The sequence below is a fragment of the Ambystoma mexicanum genome, chromosome 4p (genome assembly GCF_040938575.1).
Source record: "Ambystoma mexicanum isolate Mex_15411 chromosome 4p, UKY_AmexF1_1, whole genome shotgun sequence".
NCBI lineage: Eukaryota > Metazoa > Chordata > Amphibia > Caudata > Ambystomatidae > Ambystoma > Ambystoma mexicanum.
Genome location: NC_090927.1, coordinates 671,174,118 through 671,194,263, shown reverse-complemented (window position 1 = coordinate 671,194,263; position 20,146 = coordinate 671,174,118). Strand labels below are relative to the sequence as shown.

At 46.3% G+C, this 20,146-nt stretch overlaps 1 protein-coding gene across 9 annotated transcripts in view; it reads right to left on the bottom strand.

Annotated features, from left to right (window-relative positions):
* Positions 1-6,398: 6,398 nt before the first annotated feature.
* FAM135A (family with sequence similarity 135 member A) overlaps positions 6,399-20,146 on the bottom strand; it is a 1,883,908-nt gene continuing 1,870,160 nt past the window's right edge. For all 9 annotated transcript variants that reach the window (XM_069606210.1, XM_069606209.1, XM_069606213.1 and 6 more), the window contains one exon: positions 6,399-7,665. In XM_069606210.1, the coding sequence (XP_069462311.1) occupies positions 7,460-7,665 (206 nt within the window). In that variant the 3' untranslated portion in view covers positions 6,399-7,459. The remainder of the gene's footprint in view (positions 7,666-20,146) is intronic.

Here is a 20,146-nt window from a genome sequence, read left to right as displayed (position 1 = left end):
GCAGGAGCCAGTCCCTGAGGTTCAGTGATGCTGGTTAGTGGTGTACAATCGCTCCTCCTTCTCTGGCGCGAAGATCGGGAAGTAGAGGGAGCCTGATGCATGGTGCCCTTGACAGACATAGCAGGTCCAGGTACCATACCTGCCGCGGCCACAGCGGAGCAACAAGTATCATCCTGCAGTGACAAAGAGTGTGTTGATCACTCGTAAAACGTGGATGCCCTCGAGACGAAGGTTCGCTGCTACCGGAGCCAAGCACTTCGTAAAGACCGCTGGGGCCGACTTCAGGCCACAGGAGAGTGCCTTGAACTGATAATGTTGTCCCTGCACAACAAACCGCAGGAATTTGCAGTGTTTCCAATGGATGGGGATGTGTAAGTAGGCATCTTGCAGATCCAGAGACGCCAGGAAGGGGCCTTGTTCCAGCTGGCCAAGCATGTGCTGCTACGTGACTATCCTGAATTTCTGGGAACTTAAGTACTTGTTGAGATGACTCAGTTCCAGGATCGGCCTCCACCCGCCTGTCTTCTTCCAGACCAGAAAGTATCTGGCGTACACTCCGGAGCCTCCGAGGTGCTGGGGGACGGGCTCCATTGCCCCCTTTTTTTTTTTTTAACATGGAGTGGACCTCCTGCAGACGCTGCGCCACATGCTGTTCTTGTCGAGCCACCAGCGGAATACAAGGACACCTGCATTGGAACCCCAAGGTGTGCCCCTGTCCAAGACCGTCCAGTACCCATCTGTCAGTGGTCATGTTCTTCCATGTGCTGACTCCTCGCCAGCCGGCCTCCCACTGGGTTGCACAAGTGGGGACCCCAGTCCACAGGCGTTCAGGCCTGTTTCGGTGTCAGGCCCCTGCGCTACCATATGCCTGCGAGCGTCCTTTGTACACCTCTTGCATCGTTGAACGAAAGACGACGACCGACGTTGCTGCAGAGTACCCAGCGAACGTGCCGTTTCCGTTTTGATCAATTGCAGAGACTCGTCCATGGTCTTGCCAAAAAAGTTCTCACCATCAAATGGCATATGCAACACTTTGGACTGAACGTCTGGTCTGAAGTTGGTGGCTTTGAGCCACTCCTGCCGCCAAAGGGACACTCCGTTGCCCATCTGCCGGAAACCAGTCTGCGATGTCCAAGGCTACTGAAATGGCGTGGTCCGAGGCCACTTCCCATTACTGGGACAGCGCCAGAGCTTCCACTTTCTTATTGTCAGGTAAAAAGGCTAGAATAGAGCCCAGTTTATACCATAGCTCCCGGTCATAGCAGGACAAAATGACCACGGGTTTAGCAGCTTTAATTGTGCTGGCAGCAGTGTTGATAATCCTTTTCTCATCGCATCCAGGTTCTTCCCCACCTGATCTGGGGGCACCATGGATGACGGATTCTCTGATCGCTTCCTGACCACAGTTGAAACCACAGAGTCGGGTGAAGGTGATTCTGAGATCCTGTAGTTCTTCTCGAGTCTATCCCGTTTGAGCAGGGCGGTGCTTCGGGTCTTCATTAGGGTTAAGCCCTCCTCCCAGATATTGTCCAGTAAGGGGACGGACATGATGGTCTTCCGCCTGGACTTACGTCTTTGGTAAAGGAATCCTTCCTTTTTAGTCTCCTCGGGTACCAGTTGAAACCGCTCCGAGGCCCTGGACATCATAGCATGAGACAACCTCATCCGGTGGAGAGGACCTGTGGCGTTCATCCGTGCCCATCAGCTCCCCGTCTGCTGACACAGAGTCATCTTCCACATCAGTGTCTGTGGCCATAGCCGCCATGCTCGTGTGTGTTGCCGGATCCCCAGTGGTGGAGGTGAAGGCGTCTTGACGCCTTGGTCCTGGTAGGTCCTTTACCTTGCACCAGGGTGGGCTCCCGGGCTGTGGTCTTCGAGGGGTCCTAGACTGTGCAGGACCCGGAGTGGGCTGCAGTCTCTGCTGGATTTCCGAGACCTTCATGTGGAGCGTTGATAGTATGTCCAGGGACACAGTCCTCCGCTGAGGTGTGAAAGGAATAACTGGTCGTGGTTCAGGACTGATGCGCCTTCTTTGGAGAGGCGGTGAACCATGCTCCCTCTGTGGAGACCCCCCCACCGAAACAGGTCCCTAACCACCTTCATGGTCTGAATAGTTATCTTCGGGCAGATCATTTGCATCCTTGTCCGAGCTGGTATAAATCTGCACCGGCTTCTCCGGGACAGTCTGAGGGCTCATACCATTCTTAGGATTGGCAGGAGCCTTACCTCTTCCCCTCTCAGGGGACTTCTGGAGCAGAGCGGCCAGGGAAGCTGTCAAGTTTTCAGGGGCCTTGGTAGGTGCCGCAGCCGCCAACTCAAACTGTGGTGGCAGTGGCACTGTAGGAGTAGCTGTTGTCCTGACAGGGGCACCATCTTTGTGTCCAGTCCCCTCTTCGATGAAGAAGTGATGGCCATTGACGGGGCGGTTGTAGCCTTCGATGTGAATGTAAGTGGCGATGACAAAGTCATTTTGGCCGGCTGAACCACCGATGATGATGGCATCACCGATGGAGGTAGCGAAGGGCCACCTTTCGATCTTTCCTTTGGTGCCTTATCCGCCTATGGTAACTGGGGCTCAGACAGAGTCAAGGACTTTTGCTCAGAGGGAGCAACCATTACTGGTAGGCTTGTCATAGAAGTAGTTGGCGACGGCGACCTTGTCCATTCTGTGTTGGGACTCGCAAATGTGGCGAACCCAGCGGGATCAACGTCATGAATTCTGCCTTCTTTTGGGGAGTGGGTCGTCCTCAAAGGACCTCGACCTATATTCTGAGGGAGTACGTTCCTCAGACCGGCCAGTCCTGTGGGAAGCATGACCATGCCCTGAAGCAGCATCAGAGGCCTTACCCAATTTCAACCAGGCTGGCAGCCTGCTGTAGTGTTCTTTCTTGGTCTTTTTTTAAAATCCCTGGCAAACCAAGCATCCCTCCTCATCATGGTCCGGATGAAGGCAATACAGACTTTTGTGGTGTTGATCTTCGACATAGACATTTCCTCAATCCACACTTTGCACAGAGTTTGAAGAGACATCTCTTTTCTTCGGTCATGGTGAAAAGGCGAAAAGTAGGCCCAAAGACCAGGCCTTCTCAAAACTTGCTGAAGATCCGCGATGTAATATGATCTTCGCCGACAACGGGTCCCCGCTGCTGGTGTTCAACCTTCGGTCGAACGATGACACAAAAATCTGTCAAAATGTACTCAAAATTTGTCAAAACACACTCGATATATGAAAAATAGCTCGGAGAGCAAAAAGAGGACTCCCAACACTGAAGCATGCAGTACAAATCTGAAGATGGCCACCAGCGGTGGAGCTTAGGGAGAGGACCGTCATTGGATGGGGGCCGTATGACCCAGAGGACAGTGATTGGTTTAGAGGAGCAATACAGTTTTAAAGCTAAAGTGAAACTATTTTTTCTTTTACCGAGGATTCCCAGCCCGACGACAGCCAATATTCATGAGTATGTGAATCCATGCCAGACCCCATGTTGTAGAATTTCTAGGATCCCCAAAGTGATATTGTTTAGGACCTTTATTCAGAAAAACATTAGAGACAGGAGATGTTAGGTGTGTGTATGAGGAAAGAATGGTATTTTGCCTAGAGTGATTTTCAGTAAGGGATTTCTGGGTTTTACAACGGGAGGGATTTGTATAGTGACAACAAGCCATCAAGAACGTAGGAATTATGAGGTGGTCCTCTCTAGGAAGGGAAGAATACTGCATCTCTCCTGGTGAGGTCCCCACCTTCTCCCGACAGTCATCTCCTTCCACATAATCCCTCCCCCATGGTACCACCCCCAGGGTCAGGATCCAGTAGCGGCTGCCGTCCCCTGGCCACATGGGAGGAGATCCTTGGTGGGGAATCCGTGATGACTCCACAGGATTCATCACATTATCCTCAGAATTTGTACAAGCAAAGCAATCCTTTGAAGCAGTACATCACTGTGAGCAGGGCTTAAAATGAAACAAGTATTCATTACATGGAGGTGAGGACTGACTGCTATATAGTGTGTCTTCCAAGTCCAAAGGAGATACTCAACTGTTATTTTCAAGTGCTATTAAGAACACAGTAATGGAATAATCAATGCACAATTAACAGGAGCTGCACACTGGGTCATGAACAAGACTCAAGACCACATCCTTAGCATATCCTTCTGGCCAGGGATTTAAAGAACTATCATGATATGGCAACCCTTTCCCATATATAAGAAGGTGTGTAATAAAGAGATAACATAAGGCCTGCTACAGTCAATGGCAGGGATAGAAGTACCATTTGAATTGACAGCAATGGATGCAACTGGTCCCTTTGAGTTGTCCAAGTGTGTATGTAGATATGTACTGGTGATACAAGACTGTAACCAGATACCTAGAATCGTTATCCTCAAAAGGAATACCTCACATAATATTCTAAAAATGTTGGTTCCTTTCTTCAACAGAGTGGGTTTCCCACGACAGATTGAGACAGATTAAGGGACATCCTTCATGTCACAATTGATGAAAGACCTAGCTCCTAGGACAAACACTCTATGACCCTCAATGTTCCACCCGCAAACTGATGGTCTTTTCAAGAGATTTAACAAAACCCTCAAACATTTTCTGAGGCAAGAGGTGGATAACGTGTCCATGATTGCATTAAATTGTTCTTATGGGTCATTTTTTCCATATACATCTCACCATTTGAGTTGGTCTGTGAATGGGAAAACTCTCTGGAGTGGGTTGGACATACTAAGAGACAAATGGGTAGAACAGCAGAATGTATGCCAATTAACTATCCTAAAATCCAGAGACGGAAGTGTGCCTCTACAAAATGCCAGTTTCAATCGAATTATCGGCAGCTTAGACCATATGACTAAAACGTGTTACCTAAAGTGCTTTATATTTAATCATACATCAAATTCTTTTTATCAATTTCATGAAGCGAAATGCTTGTGGCGTCTAGCCCCATCGTCAGAAGATAAAAGTCTGGAACAAACCTATACAAACGTCTCTTTATCACTGTTGTGTTTGCATAACAAAATCTGAAATAAAAAAAGAAATTCCCTGCTTGACGCCTCGTATTTGTTGAAATATGCCACACAGCATGCTATTTCTCAACACCATGTTGACATTTTCCTAGTGTATATTTAGTATCCATTATATCCTACATGTTAATACTTGCATAGGATCTTTCTCTTCTATGTTGAACAATATCTAAACTGTCAATTATTAAAATGGAAAAAAGAGTCCCCTTAATGTAATGTAGAAAAGCAACCCAAAACCTAAAGATAAAAAGTAACTAAATACAATTGCAACATTTTCACCAATGACAAAAAAAAAAAAGCAAAATGACAGGTCGATTTTGCATCTCACAGCAAATCAGTTATACAAATTGGTGAACAGCATTTGGGTTATTGGTAAAACACTGTTTACTTAATCTAACCAGTTGCTGATAATTATAGCAGTTCATGTTTAATTCCTCATTCATTACTCCAGGTACCAAAGAGTTAAATCTGACTAGCTAGTTTGGCCCTCTTGCAAATAGTTTCTGTGCAGAATAGTCATGAGGGTTTGACAACGTCTAGAATTTAAATCTTCATTCAACTAATCTGGGCCCGATTCCATACTACCAGCTATTTGTTCCCAATTTTTCATCAATAAGGAGTCTACTGACAGAAACAAAGCATCACAGAGAAATTAGCTGAGATTTGAGAGACCAATTTCTTAGCCACAAAGTGCTGGAGCACAGTTAAATATTGTGTTTTAAAGAAAACCGTACTCTACTAAGTCGGGGCACACATTCCAACAAAAAGACAGCCATACCCAAGGGCATAAGAAAACCTACAACTGTTCTGGCATCAATAGTAAGAGACTGTGGTATAGGAGGTTTGGTTTTGAGACTGCTGAATTCCACAGCATTTTATGTAGGACACATTGCACATATAATTACCCAAAGAAACAGCCTGATGAAGCCTAAAGAGAAGAATGCAGTTAGAAAGATGCCTGAAAATACAGAGAAGCTAAAGAAAACCAATAAAGCTATTATATTTTTCTAACTCTATTCTCAACAAACCTTGTTACCAAATGTCACAATAAATGTCACAGACAGTTGCAGCAGGAACATGAGAGAGTTGAAGATGCACAGGTTCTTTTACAGAGGCCACTTTCTGCAGCACCAGGTATCTGTCTCTATTTTCCTTTTGCACATTCAGAATCCCAGTAAAAACAACTGCTGACAGGTAAGAAAGGATTTCAACTTTTTTTGTTGTGCTTATTGTATTCAAGGATTCATTTTTATTAACACTAGATGCAATTACACATTGCTCAAAATAATCATGCATTAATTATACAACATATTTATACTTCGAGAAACTTTTGTTCATTACAATTTGTGAATGCACAAGTGGCATTCTTTACTTCGTCAGTGCATTAGAGTTTGACATGGTCAAAACTAGAGGAAATATTGAAATGAACGCTATTCAGCACCAATAAAAAGGCAACAAACCTTTTAACATTCCAGTATATCAAAAATGTTTTTTTTTGTATTACCAAACAAGAGCAGTTCAGATTTCTTTTCCATTTCACGATGCAGTACTCAGTATTTACAATGCTTTATAGTCATTAAAACCCTTAAACAATATTTCCAAAAATTATCTAAAAGTCATAAAAGTATTGGAGAAATGCATTACATAACTCAGTGTACACATACATACATATACAAGGTATTTTAGGTAAAAGGTTTACAAGAGAAGGTTATGGTGAGATTAAGAGCAATATTTGTACATTTGACAAAACCTTAACTTTACAAAGGCAGCTGAAATTTTAACATTCAAAACATGTGCTGCTTATTTAAAAAACAAAAGTTCCAGTTCAACTTGAGCATGTAAAGAAAGATATTGCAATCAGTAGAAAATATATTTCCACAGGTATGACACATTTTATATTGATATCGTAGAAAACTCAAATTAGGTGAGTGACAGTAGCACTTGACTTCATTGGCTCACTAAACTATGTTTTGTACCAGACCTATAGACAATGAACTTCTCAAAATGCAGGATATTTAGCAGCAGTAGTTGAGTTTCCAGTTAGACTTAAAAATTTCAGGAGGAATACACATGACATATCAGATTGTATCTAAAGTGACATTGTTTGGCAGTTGCAGCCACAAACTAAATACAGTTGAGAAAGAAAGATCTACTGATGGCCACTTGTATTTAGTCAGCCAGGCAATTCCATGTTCACTTAAATAATTACAGGGAAAAAAAGAGATAGAACAGTAAAAATAAAATCAAAAAATATTGCACAACCATGTAAATAAAGAGAAAATGGTTAAAAATGCTCAAAAACATTGGTGATAAAATGTTTCAGTTCATTAAAAGGGTAGAAATATCTCAAAGAATGGCACCCAACAGTTTTCATAACATCCATTTCGTGATTCGTTGACTAAAGAGGTAAAATAGCCAAATCCCTGGCGAATATGTTCCTCTTACTGGAAATACTTCAAGCCAGCAACCAGGAAGAATTTCTCCAAAAATATTTCTGAATCGAGCACAGCTATGTGGGCTGCTCGCCCTATGAGAGAATTAGCAGTATTCGGCAATGCATGGATAACATCATATCGGACCAAATTGCACTCCTTATTTTGGAGAACAGGCAAAAGCAGATTCTGGATCATCTCCGCGTAGAATGGTCCTGCAGATCAGAAAACCAGATGTAAATGCACACAACCAAATAGGCAAATACTGTAAATTAAAAGGTGACATCACATGAAAGCAATATGTTGACCCATGCTTTTTGTATTCGTGCAGGTTTGAAAGAATAATTTGCAGGATTCATATGGTCTTGTGTTATTTACCATTTAACAACCAGTGTTCAGTTCAAATAATTTTGAATTATATCATTTTTACACAACAATTCTATAGCAGTTGATAAATTATATAGTATTAAAACGTATAAACATTAGAAACATAAATCTTGATCTGATTATGTGGAAGAGCGCTTGATACTAGGATTCATGTTTTGGATCAATTACACATTGCCATTAGGTTTGAATGACAATTCCAAATGAGTTCTCATGCCAGACTCTTAAACCTACCAGTAAAACGAAGTGAACCGCTGGTGTCAAACACGCTTAAACCAATCTTTCATATCCAATTTCTATAATCTCCTACTCCGGGGCGGGTTGGAACAAAATGTCTTATAGACCGCAGAGAGTTCAAGATCCCCCCCATTTGAAGTACAATTAGGGGAGGGTAATAGGTTTTAATAAATGTAGGTGACAGACTTGGAGTTTGCAATAGCTTGTTGGTTTGAGTTAGGGTAAGAATACCTCTAGGAGCTTGGATTTGAGTTAATGTTAGGAGAAATGATCTCTTATATAAAATAGATCATCAGTTGAGGCACACAAGTATAAGTTAGGGTTTGGACTTCTTGAACAAAATGAGCACTAAAACGTGCAGGGTGTTACCATAAAGAATATGATTGGTTGCAAACTGATGCAGAATGAAGTTAATATAAGTAACAGTGCATGTGTTTACTAAAGAGTCAATCCCTTCTACCCCACAATGTAGACATCCCCATTGATCTGTGTCTTATTGCACAACAGTGGTGGCATAGTGGTGAAGAAGGGGCTACAGTGCACTGCTTACTGCTTGGCTCAATATCCACTCATAAGGATGAGCAGGACCATTTAGAAGCTAGCTATACTTGAACAGCACCAATTTACAGATCTATTTTGTGGCTCAACACTGGGTATAATTGTGGCCGAAACTGGCAGGGATAACACAGACACTTGGAATGCATCTGCGTATCCTTCCTAGGCCCTCACTTTTGAACTTTCCTGTCATGAATGTACAAAAAAGAGCCCATGGGTCCGAAGTCTGTTGCTAAATTGCATTGCCCTTATCACTTCCTTCGATTTCCTAAATGTTCTCTATGGTGCAGTATTTCCAATTGTAGCTCAGCTAGTCTCCGCTCTGGCTCCTCGCTCCACACAATGTCTGATGCTTGCAGCTTAAACCGTTGAGCTTGGAGCCGAGATTGTCAAGCTCTGCTTTACTCGGGGTCTGGCAGATGCTAACGGAGAAGGCTGTAGATGGCTCTTTTCAGCAAGCCTTTGCCATCCATAAACACATCCTAACTCCCAGCCCAGGCCCCACCCTGAGTTTTGGCGTCCCCAGCTCCATGCACCACCATCAGAAGGCCATGAAACAACTCTGTTATGGACAATATGTTCATTTTTAAAACCCCTAGCAGCAGCATTGTCCCTGCTGCATCCTTGTCTTAAAGGTACGATCATCGACGTCCATATTAAGGAGGTTCCATCATCGTTTGCTGAGATGTTAAATGCATCGATGGATATTAAGAATCTGGGTGTGCTCTTACAGTCGCTGCACCACCTTCCATCTGCATGTCTGCTCCTTGGCACTTGATCTTTGCCAGCTTACCTCTGCCCTCCATAGTGCCTTTTATTCTCACCCTATCCCTACCCTTCTTCCCCCCTCCCCTCATCATAGCCAATGCACTTACACTGTCAGAAATGACATCAGGCCTAGAGCGATAGTCTATTGTTTTGTTCCTCACCTCCCCCCATCCTTCCCTCATTTATTGTTAATACTCTTGCACTATCTGAAATGTTGTATCTATTGTTTTGATCCTCACCTTCCGGCCACCCCCTTCCCCCATTCCTTCCTCACTTATTTTCAATGTGCTAGCACTATCTGAAATGTCATCAGGCCTAGTACGATAGTTGTTTTGCCATTCTTAATGTCTCAAGGCCTTGTAAGAATGTTATTGTTTTTTTCCCCTTGCTTCCTCCCCCGCCTTGAAGCACTTTGAAACACTTTGTGTATAGGCACTAAATAAATCAAACATCATAATGCTTTTCTTCATCGACACAGGTGCTTGGGCTACCAAGCCTGCCATACTCTTGGGTTTAAGCGTATACATTCCAAATATAGAGAATCATTCTCTGACTAATTATCAATGCTATAACGGGACACATTTACAAGTTCTAATCTCCTGCAAGCCTGGAACAGGACGGCAATGCAGACATTGGGAGGTCCAATGTGGAGGACTTTGATATACTAACCGCTGCAATATAAGATCTTTATTTTACCACAACAGTTCTAGGCCACAAGGATAACTTTTTGTGCAAACTACTTACAGGTCTCAGGGACCGCTCCTCTGTGATTTCTCTTTAGAAAGCATAAGCTGGGCGACTCCCATGTAGGCAGGCTCCTTGGTTTTCTGTACGCATCCACCTCAAAGCCGTTCCAGGGCCCACCCTTCCCCAACAAGCTTTAATGGTAGAGTGCCACAGACTGACTTCCATGTGACTGGGATTAACCTGTTTGACTGCTGTCATCTAGAGGGCAGCTGTGGACAGTGAACATAGTGTTTACAAAGATCTCAGAAGGGACAATCAGCCACACAGTCGAGTACCATAAAAATGGTACTCAACCCTCCAAATCACTATTGGAATATGCTAGTGGTCGAGTGGATTTAGGAAGGTCCGAATTAAGGTCCACATGCCTTTGCTATGCTTCTTTTTTTAACATAACTTTTTATTTGCATTTTTAAACAGTACATTTCCATGTTAATTGACCCCCCACCCCCTCACTAGGGCCTGGCGATGGACCTTGGGCGGGTTCTCTAGTCCTGTACCTCCCTCTTCCGCGTTGTCGAGTGGTATATGCACTGTGTTCCGATCCTGGTCACTCCCTGGTCCTTCCGCCACCCGTTTCAAGATGCTTGAGATGATCATACCAGTCCTAAGAGGCACATTCTCCTTGGGCACCAGGCCCCCCTGGAGCCTGCTTGCAAGAAGTCCAAAACCCTCGACCAGTCTGCAATAGGCTCAATGATCTCCCTGCAGGGAGTATGTTAGCCACTCAATGGCTGCGAAGTTCCATATTTTCCCTACCCACTCGTGTTCCAGCAGTGGTTTCCTAGATTTCCATTTTTGTGCTAATGCCAGTGCCCCCGCCTTCATCAGGATGGTTTATACCTTGCGGTTGGCTCTCGAGGTTAGGCCTATCAGAGCCAAGCCTCGGTTACCCACACTCTTCACCTCAAGGTTTGTTCTACAGCCTCTTGTATAACTCTCCATTATTCTTGTATTCTGGGATAGTCCCACCATATATGGCTCCATGTTCCCTCCATCCCACAGTCCCTCCAACAGCACTTAGATTCCACTGGATACATTTTGTGGAGTTTTGCTGGGGTAAGTGCCACTCTAAGAGCAGTTTTACCCACATTTCTTGGATCTGGAGGGACCTCGTAAGTTTGGGGATGTTCAACCATACTTTTGCTAAATCAGTCTCCTGTATTGTATGACCCATTGTCAGTTCCCATCGTTTCATGTAGCGCCTTTGTGCCAGGTCCTTGCCTATTTGTATGTGTGCATATATTGATGCTACCACCCGCCTATCCCCGGGGTCTGTAGCTGGGTATTTCCCAAAGGGGGTCAATTGGCGTGTCGCTGCCTCTTTCATAAGGGGGGTGCTGCAGCCAATGCCTTGTTTGCATGCATTCAAATCACTCCCCTTCACCCACTCCAAAATCTACTTTACATTGGTTCAAGGATTTCACCTGTGCCCCTTCGAACATGTCCCGGATCTTTGGCATCCTCCCTCGGACCATTTGATAAAGGTGATGCTCTTCCACCCCAGGGTAAATTGTGGATTTCTGAATATCAGGGTGAGCGGTTATGGGAAGGAGGTGATATGGGCTTGTTTGATAGTTTCGTCCCAGGAGTCTCATGAGTCTCCCACTAGAGAGTATTGTGCTGCTATACATTTGGGCCGGTTTCTCTGCCTTGGGCTTCCAAAGTACCCCTTCCAGGTTCTCCCCGGCTACTGCTCTGTCCATTGGTGTCCAAATCTTATCTCGATCGTCCTTCTGCCAGTCTCTTATCACTCTAATTTTGGCTGCCAAATAGTAGGCTTTGAAATTTGGTTCCCCCAACCCCTCCTCTAGTCATGGGCATCTTCATTACCCTACTTTACCCTGCTTGCTAATCTCAGTACCCTATTATTCCAGACAAATCTACTTCTATGTTTTATGGATAGCCCTAAATAGGGCAGTCGGTATGTGAATTGGGAGCGCCGAGAAGTAGCAACTGGGATAGTATAACCAATTTTTAAAATCTTTCTTTATTACGCATTTTGTAAATAAACAATGCACATAACATGGACCATTACAGAAATGAATGCTTAAAATTCTGCATTAGTCCGTTCAATCTGTGCAACTCCTTACCACCCTCCCACCTCCACCCAGAGACGTGACAGGTCGAGGATACCCACTGTTGATCGTGGATTGCGAATGGGTCCACGAGCGGTCTGGAGTGGGGCATGGGAGCAGATTACTTGTATGCGTTGAGGAAGGGTAACCATTCCATTTCTCTAACATGAGTAAGGTCATGGAGCGCCCCTGTAATGTTTTCCATCCCCTATTTCTCTGGCCTTCTGGGCCCACATTCATTCTGATAGGAGGGTTTGCGATTTCCATCTTATCGTGAGGCATACTCTTGCTGCCAGTAGTAGGAAATGTGGCATGTGCGGGAGCCGCATCAATCGGCCCTCCAGTTCATCTAGACCAAATAGTACTAGCCAGGGGTTGCAGTTGCGTTCAACCCAGTCTAAGGTTTTGATCCAGGCCAGGACCTCCTTCCAAAAAGTCTGCTCTCTTGGACATGCCCACCACATGGGCCAGTAGTCTGCTTGCTCGCTGCATCCTCTCCAACATAGCGGGGCTTGCTTCTCTGAACCTTTTGAGAGGCACTTGGGGTCATATTGCCACCTGTGAAGGAGTTTTAGTCCATGCAGTTTATATTGGGACGATATAGATGTTTTGTGGGCGCACTTGCATAGATGTTTCCAAAGGTCTTTGTGTAGAGGGTGGCCCAGGTCCTTCTCCCACCTCTTCCGGAGGGCTTAGTTTGCATTTGTCTAGTTGTTCAAGAGGGCCTTGTATATTTGGGAGATGAGGCCCCTAGACAGTGTGGCTTCACTCTTTGTAGTTTGTTCTTCCATTTCTGGGAAGTCAGGACTCCCTTCAGTTGCAGGAATTGGAAGACCCCTATGGGTTTGATTTTTAGCCCGGCTTCTAGACCCTGGAGTGAGATGCAGGAGTCTCTTTATCATCTGACCCACCCTTTCCAGTGAAGCCTCACACCATTCCTGGAAACGCAGCAGGTCTTGAATCTCGCTTCTGATAGGGAGGCCAAGATGTAGCTCATAGGCAAAGGCCACGTTGTAGGCCCATTCATTTCCCCTTTGTTCCACCAGAGTTTCAGGAGTGGGCCTAGAAACTTATGATTAAGGACTACTTGAAAATGCTGGTTTGGTGCCCAGAGCCACTCCCCCAGTGTCACTGGTCTCGAGAGTACATGTAACAGTCCGGGAGGCCCACTCCCCCTTCCTCCTTGCCCCGGGTCAGGGTGTTGTCTGCAATCCGTTGTTTCTTCCCTTGCCAAAGAAACTTGGCAATTTTACCTTTCAGTTCTGTGAAGTGAACCACTGGGATTTCTATTGGCAGCATTTGGTAGAAATAGAGGACTTTGGGGAGGATTGCCATTCTGATTGCGTTGAGGCGTCCCAACCAAGAGATCCAGGTCCGCACTTAGCTCTGACAATAGGGGGCGGGGGGATTGGCCTCAGAGATTCTTTTGATCTTTTGTGATGGTAACTCCCAGATATTTAAGCGTCTTTAGGGCAACAGATTCCCAGGTTGGCCGTGCTCTCCTCTGTAGTGTCCCTCAGGTAGTTGTAAGGGAATAGAGTAGATTTCTTTGTGTTGACTTTCAAATCAGCCCATTTGCTTTATTCCCTTATAGTTTGCAGGACTCTCGGTATGGAGGCTGAAGGGTTGGCCAAATAGAGGAGCATGTCGTTGGCAAACATTCCCAACTTATATTTGCAGTCTCCCACCTTAATCCCTTCTATGGCTGGGTCCTTCCTAATCCTGTTCCCTAGAGATTCTATGGAAAGGGCGTACAGTAGGGGGGAGAGTGGGCATCCCTGCCTAGTTTCCCCCATGTGAGGTAAAATTCCCTGGAGGTTTTCCCATTGACTACTACCCTACCTGTGGGGGTCTCTTATATTGCTCGGATCCCTTTTATGTAGTGCTCCCCAAAACCCATGATCTCCAGTGTGGCCCAGAGGTACTACCACACTATCCGGTCGAAAGCTTTCTCTGAGTCCAGACTGAGAAGGGCCCGTTCGCCCCCTTTTTTCCATGATATCTAGGGTTTTGTGCATGTTGTCTGCTCCCTGTCTTCCTTTTGCATATCCGGGTGGATCAGGCGGGGCACGATTCCTTCCATTCGGGTGGCCAGTGCTCCTGTGTAAATCATTGCGTCCGCACTTAAGAGTGATATCGAGCGACAAGATTTGCAGTTGGTGGGGTCTTTCCCATTTTTGGGGATGACTATTTGTGCTTTTGTGAAAGAGGGTGGTGCTTGGCCCGACTCCTGAATGCAATTGAATAATTTAGTCATGTGGGGGCCAGGGTACCCGCAAATTGCTTGTAAAATCCCATTGTGCAGCCGTCTTCCCCTGGTGCCCCTCCCGGCGGTAGCATCTTTATCGCCGCCTTTATTTCTTCGGGAGTGAATGGGGATTCCAGGAAGACTTGTTCTGTTTGGGTCAGTTGTGTTACCCCTGTCCTAGCTAAATAGTTATGCATCTCCGTTTTGTCCCCAATTCCTTCAGTTTTGCAGAGCTCTTCATAATATTTGGCAAAGTGGTTTGCTATTTCCCCGGGGGAGGTGGCCAATTCTTCTCCTCCTCCTTCCCTAACGCGCTCCACCCATCTCTCTGCCCTCTGGGCCCTTAACCTGGAGGCCAGCATCTGCCTCCCCTACCTCCCTGTTGTCATTTATCTGGAAATATTCTTCTATTGCGGCGGTGAGTCTCACCACAGGTACTCATTGCTGCGCCATTTGGAGTCCCCTCTGTCTATGCCCTCCATCTCAAGGTTCAGGGTGACCATGTCATGGTCTGACTACCCCACTGCTAGTATTGCACTATCCCTTGTGCGCGACCAGTGCTCTTTACTGCTCTTTACTAATTAGTATGTAATCAATTGTAGTGAAGGTCGCATGAGCACCAGATAAGTATGTATATCCCTTCCTGTCTGGGCTTTGGGCCCTCCAGACGTCTAGAAGGCCCCTGGCTTCCAAGCATTTCTTAAATTGCCCACCACCCCCAGTGGTGGCCCCCTTTGTTCTGCTCTCGTCGCTTGTCTGTCCATCTGCGGATCTGCCCAAGTGTTAAAATCTCCTGCTAACATGACTATCCCTTTACTTCTTGCCATGATGGTGGTGGTGGCCTCTTCGTTGAAGGCACTTTCTCCCTGGTTGGGAGCATATCTTCCCCATAGGGTGACCCAGCTTCCCTGGACCAGTAGGAGCCTGCCTTCCATCAGTGACTGGACCCCGGGGCTCAGCAGCCGTTCCCGCTTATGTAGTATCAGCCCTACCCCTCCTTTTTTCTGTGTGGCTGAGGCCCAGTACGTTTATCCCACTCCCTTTCCCCTAAGTGGCCTCTCCTCCCCTGCTTTCAGTCTAGTCTCTTGGATGAAGAGCATGTTGAGCGAAGCCCTCTGAAATTCCCACACCACCAAGGACCTTTTGGCCAGGGAGTTCATTCCCTTGACGTTTAGTGAGCCCACCCTCAGGAGGCTGCTTACTTTCGTCTGCATTCATTTTTCATCGATTTCTGGGTTGGTTTCCTTCTCTTATTTCCCTCTTCCTCTGGTCCTCTGGCTCCCCATCCATGTCCCCCCGATTCCTCTCTTTCTCCTCATTTCGACCCCATCCATCTTCCCCCTCTTTAGTAACCAACCACAAAAATAACACCTTTCCACGGTCGTGAACCAAACCCATGCTATTTTGTGATGCGATGTCGAACTTAAGCTGAGGGCCACTAGGTTAAGAGCTCCTCGTTGCCATGGGATATTTAATTCCTTCCCTTCCCCTTTACCTCCTGAGTCCTTTTTGTGAAGTTGCCTCGGTGCTCGCTTCTGAATCAGGGCGGTTTCGACGGTGACAGGGTTCCCATTTTCACATAATTCCTTCCCGCTTTACTTCTTTTGCGCCTCTGTGCTTGCATTGACCTGGGGGAGTGGGGCCCCTGTGGGCCTCCCGGGCCCCTTGTTTCTGTGGTCTGTCAGGTGATGCAGGACTTGCTTTGACTCTTCCAGTGTGGTGGCCCTGTACTCTTCTCCCTTGATTTCAAATATCAATGCAAAGGGGTACACCCACCTGTACCGTATTCCTTTCTCCGTAAGCCATTTGGTAAGCGGCCTTCAATCCCTCCTGCGTCCTATGGTGAAGCCTGATAGGTCCTGGTACATTTTAACCTTTGACCCCTGATAGTCAATCTCTTGTGCCTGTTTCACCCTAAGCTGGACTTCCGCTTTTTCTTTATAATGCAAGTATTTCACCACAATGGAGTGTGGCGGGCTGCTGAATGCTCTCCCTCCTCTATGGGCTCTTTCAACCTGCACTTTCTTACCCCGCTCCGCTTGAAAGAAGAGGTTCACAATGTCCTGTACTTTTTTCTCGACCTGCGCCGGGGTCTCTCAGTCTCCTGGAGACCGATTATCCGTATGCTTAACCTCCTTTCCCTATTTTCAAGGTTGTGTAGTTTCAGGGTAAACTCTTCCTCTCTTAGCTCAATATCTGTCATACTTGCATTTAGTTTCATTTCTACGAAGTCAACATTAACCTGGTTGTGTTCTAGGTTTTCCACTTTCCTTTCTATTTTCTCCACTTTGCCTCGCAATTCCGAGATTGATGTCTGAATGTCAGTGTGCGATGTTCTTATCTCCGCATTATCCATGCTTTGTCCTCTTTTGTGGATGCGTTGTTCGTGGTGGGATCTGGGTTGGAGGGGCCTGAGCTTGGTGGCCCTCTTTCCTTCTGAATTGTTGTAGCACTTCCAGTCCTCTTAAGGGGGGGCCTTGCGATGGCCGCCCCTCTCCTTTTTGCAAGCTTATGTTGGTGCTCCGTTTATTCTCCCCCAGGACTTTGCTGCTGGCCCGGGCCTGATCCTTGGGGCTTAGCTTCTGATATTTCAATTGGTGAGGCCAGCCTGGGGTGTCGATTCCTGTTTTTGCTGCTCGCTTCTCTGTGGGGGGATCTGAACTGATGTAGTGCACCTCAAAGCCCTTTGGCTAGTCTACTTTCTTCTGTGTGCCTCCAGTTCTTACTTTCGTTCCATTTGCTTGTGCTCCCCAGGTGTGCTCATCCCTTAGCTCCCTCTGCCCCCACTGTGTGGGCTTGCCCCCTCCCATAGCCACTCCTGATTCTTCTGTTGTTATGCCATGTTGTTGCCCTTTGTACTGGGCTCTACTTCCTTCACTATGCCCAGGGGAGGTACTTCACTAATCGGGGGGAGGAGGGTTTGCTGCAAGGGAGCTCGCCCCTGCCTCCTCGTCTTCTTCACAACCGGCGTCTCTTGGGTTCCGCTCTCCGGAGTGCTGCAGTTCCCTCTCTTCTCATTCGAGCCCTGTTCATGAAGGGCCATTGGTGTCGGCCCACTCACTATGCTTTGACTCCACTTCAGGGTTCCTACTGCTTCCTCTTCGCTGCTGTCCCTGGACCGGACTGCAGCACTTGCTTTTGCCTCCTTTTCTGCAAATCAATTCTCTGTTGGTGCACGCCAGTACTTTCCCCTTTCACTGCTGGGGACCTCAACCTCGTTGACCATTATGCCGCTCCTCCCTCTTCTCCTTGTTTTCACGTCCGCAGCGGCTCTTTGGGCTCATCCACGCCGCGGCGCTGGGATGTCTCTCTGCGAGTTTGCAGCCCTTCTCTGAATCTCCTCACGCTTTGTGTCTCGCCTTGCTTTCTTACTACTCTACGGCTTCTCTGTGTCCAATTTCACTGTTTTATGGGTCCGGCAATCGCTCTGCCTCCTCTCATTAAACCCCTTGGCTTACGGAGCGTAGCTTCAGGCAACCATTGTTGTCCGCGCCACCTAGTGGTCTCCAGTATAACAATTTTTAACATGTTTATTCTGTCTAGCCATGTTATGGACAAGGGACCCCAGTCAATCAGTTTACTCTTGAGCCTTTCTAGCAGCGGCCGATAGTTTGCCTCATATAGCTTATCTATTGATTTGGCTAGGTTGATTCCAAAGTAAGTTATGGTCTGCTTGACCGATCTATAAGGGGAGCCCCTTTTGAGTTCCAGCTCTATTCCCTTTGTGATTGTGAGATTGAGCACTTCAGACTAGTGTGCGTTTATTTGTAGGCCTGCCACTGCCACAAATTGTCAGATTTCATTATCTATTGCTCCTAGGGGGACCTCTGGGTGGGTTATTGATAACATGTCATCCACGAATGTGGCTATTTTATGTACTCTTCCCCCAAATGTCACTCCCGCTATTTCTTTATTAGCCTCACCGCTGCCAAAAGGGGCACAAAATGTATCGCACAGAGCAGGGGTGACAGGACAACCTTGTTTTGTACCTCACTGCACTGCGACTGGTTCCGTTAGCTGGCCATTTATGACTAGTCTGAGCAGAGGGTCCTGGTAGTTAGCCTTAATCCTAGCCAGGTATTTATCTCCAAATCCCATCTTTTTCATGGTTGCAAAGAGGAACCCCCACTCCACCCGGTCAAAAGCTTTCTCAGCATCCAGGGCCAAGATGAGAGAGGAATTCTTTTCTTATCAGCTTTTTCAATTAAATGCGCAATTGTTCTAACGTTGTCGCTAGTCTGACGGCCCCTGACAAAACCTGATTGGTCTGACTGAACAATGCAGGAGAGGACTTATCAAGTCTAGTTGCCAATACCTTTGTATAAATCTTGGCGTCTACACTGATTAAGGTGATTGATCGGTATGAGCCGCACTCTGTGGGGTTCGTCCCCTTTTCGTCTCCCTGTGAGTCTTGTAGAATTCAGAGATGAATCGGTCTGGTCCTCTGTTTTTTTATTGGTGGATAGTGCTTTTATTGCTTCCCAGATTTCCTCACAGGTTATATCCTAATCTAGGGCATCCCTCTCTTACTCCGTTATTCCTGCCAAGGTAATGTCCTCCAAGTACCCCTCCTGTGCTAGTGGTGACGGGTTATCCAACCTGTAAAGCCTGGTGTAATATTTGATGAACTGTCTTTCAATATCCTTTGTATTAGAACTATTGTTGTCCCCTTCGACCTTTATTTTTAGAATAGTTTTTGTCTTTTCTTCTCTCCTCAGTAACCTAGCCAATAACCTAACTTATTTGCTTTTATATAGTATTTCTGCCTTAGGGATAGTAGGGCGCCTTCCATCCCTCTCTTTTTTTATTAGGTCTAGTTGACCCTTTATTTTCCTATACTCCCTCTTTGTCTCTCCCCTGTGTGCCGTTCCCATGCGGGACATGATCTCTTTAAGCTTCCCCTCCAATTGTATCTCCGCTAGTCTCATTTCCCGGTCTCTCTTTGCCTTAATGGCCACCATTTTCCTCCTTAATGTCATCTTGAATGCATCCCATCTTGTCTGCGGCTTTGTGTCCTCTGGATTTTAATCTCAAAGAAGCTTGTTATCCCTTCTGTAACCTCTTGCGTCAGTTTCTCTTCCTTGAACAGAGTTTCCGAAAATCGCCATTTCCATAGGTCAAGGGTCCCCGGTTTCTTTTCAGTGTTAATTTTATGGGAGCATGATCGGATTGTATTATTGTTCCCACAGTGATCCCCAGTGTTCGGCCAAGGAGACTCCCGGATGCCCATACAAAGTCGATCCTGGAGTGTGTTCGGTAGGTGGTGTACCCTTCCCTCTATACATCTACTAGGCCTACATTTTGTATTTCTCTCCCTGAGTTCCCCCGAAGGATTCCCTTGTGTCATTAGGCCCTTGTTGCATCTGTCCTTTGTAGGGTCCCACGCTATGTTGAAATCTCCCGTTAGGATAATGGGTGTCTACACACATTTCTCTAGTCTGGTTAGTGCCTTTTGAATAAATGCATCCTGTCCTGAGTTGGGAGCGTATATCGTGGCTACCGTATAGGCCTCTGGCCGCCCCTTCAAGGCTGTCACCAGGTATCTCCCCTGGTCATCACTATCGGTTCCTGTAGGTGTAAGGTTGAGACCATCCTTCAGGACCAGTAGTACCCCCCACCCCCTTCTTAATGGATTGTTTGTTTGTTTGTTTTATTACTTGTATTGCGCACCAGACCCAAGGG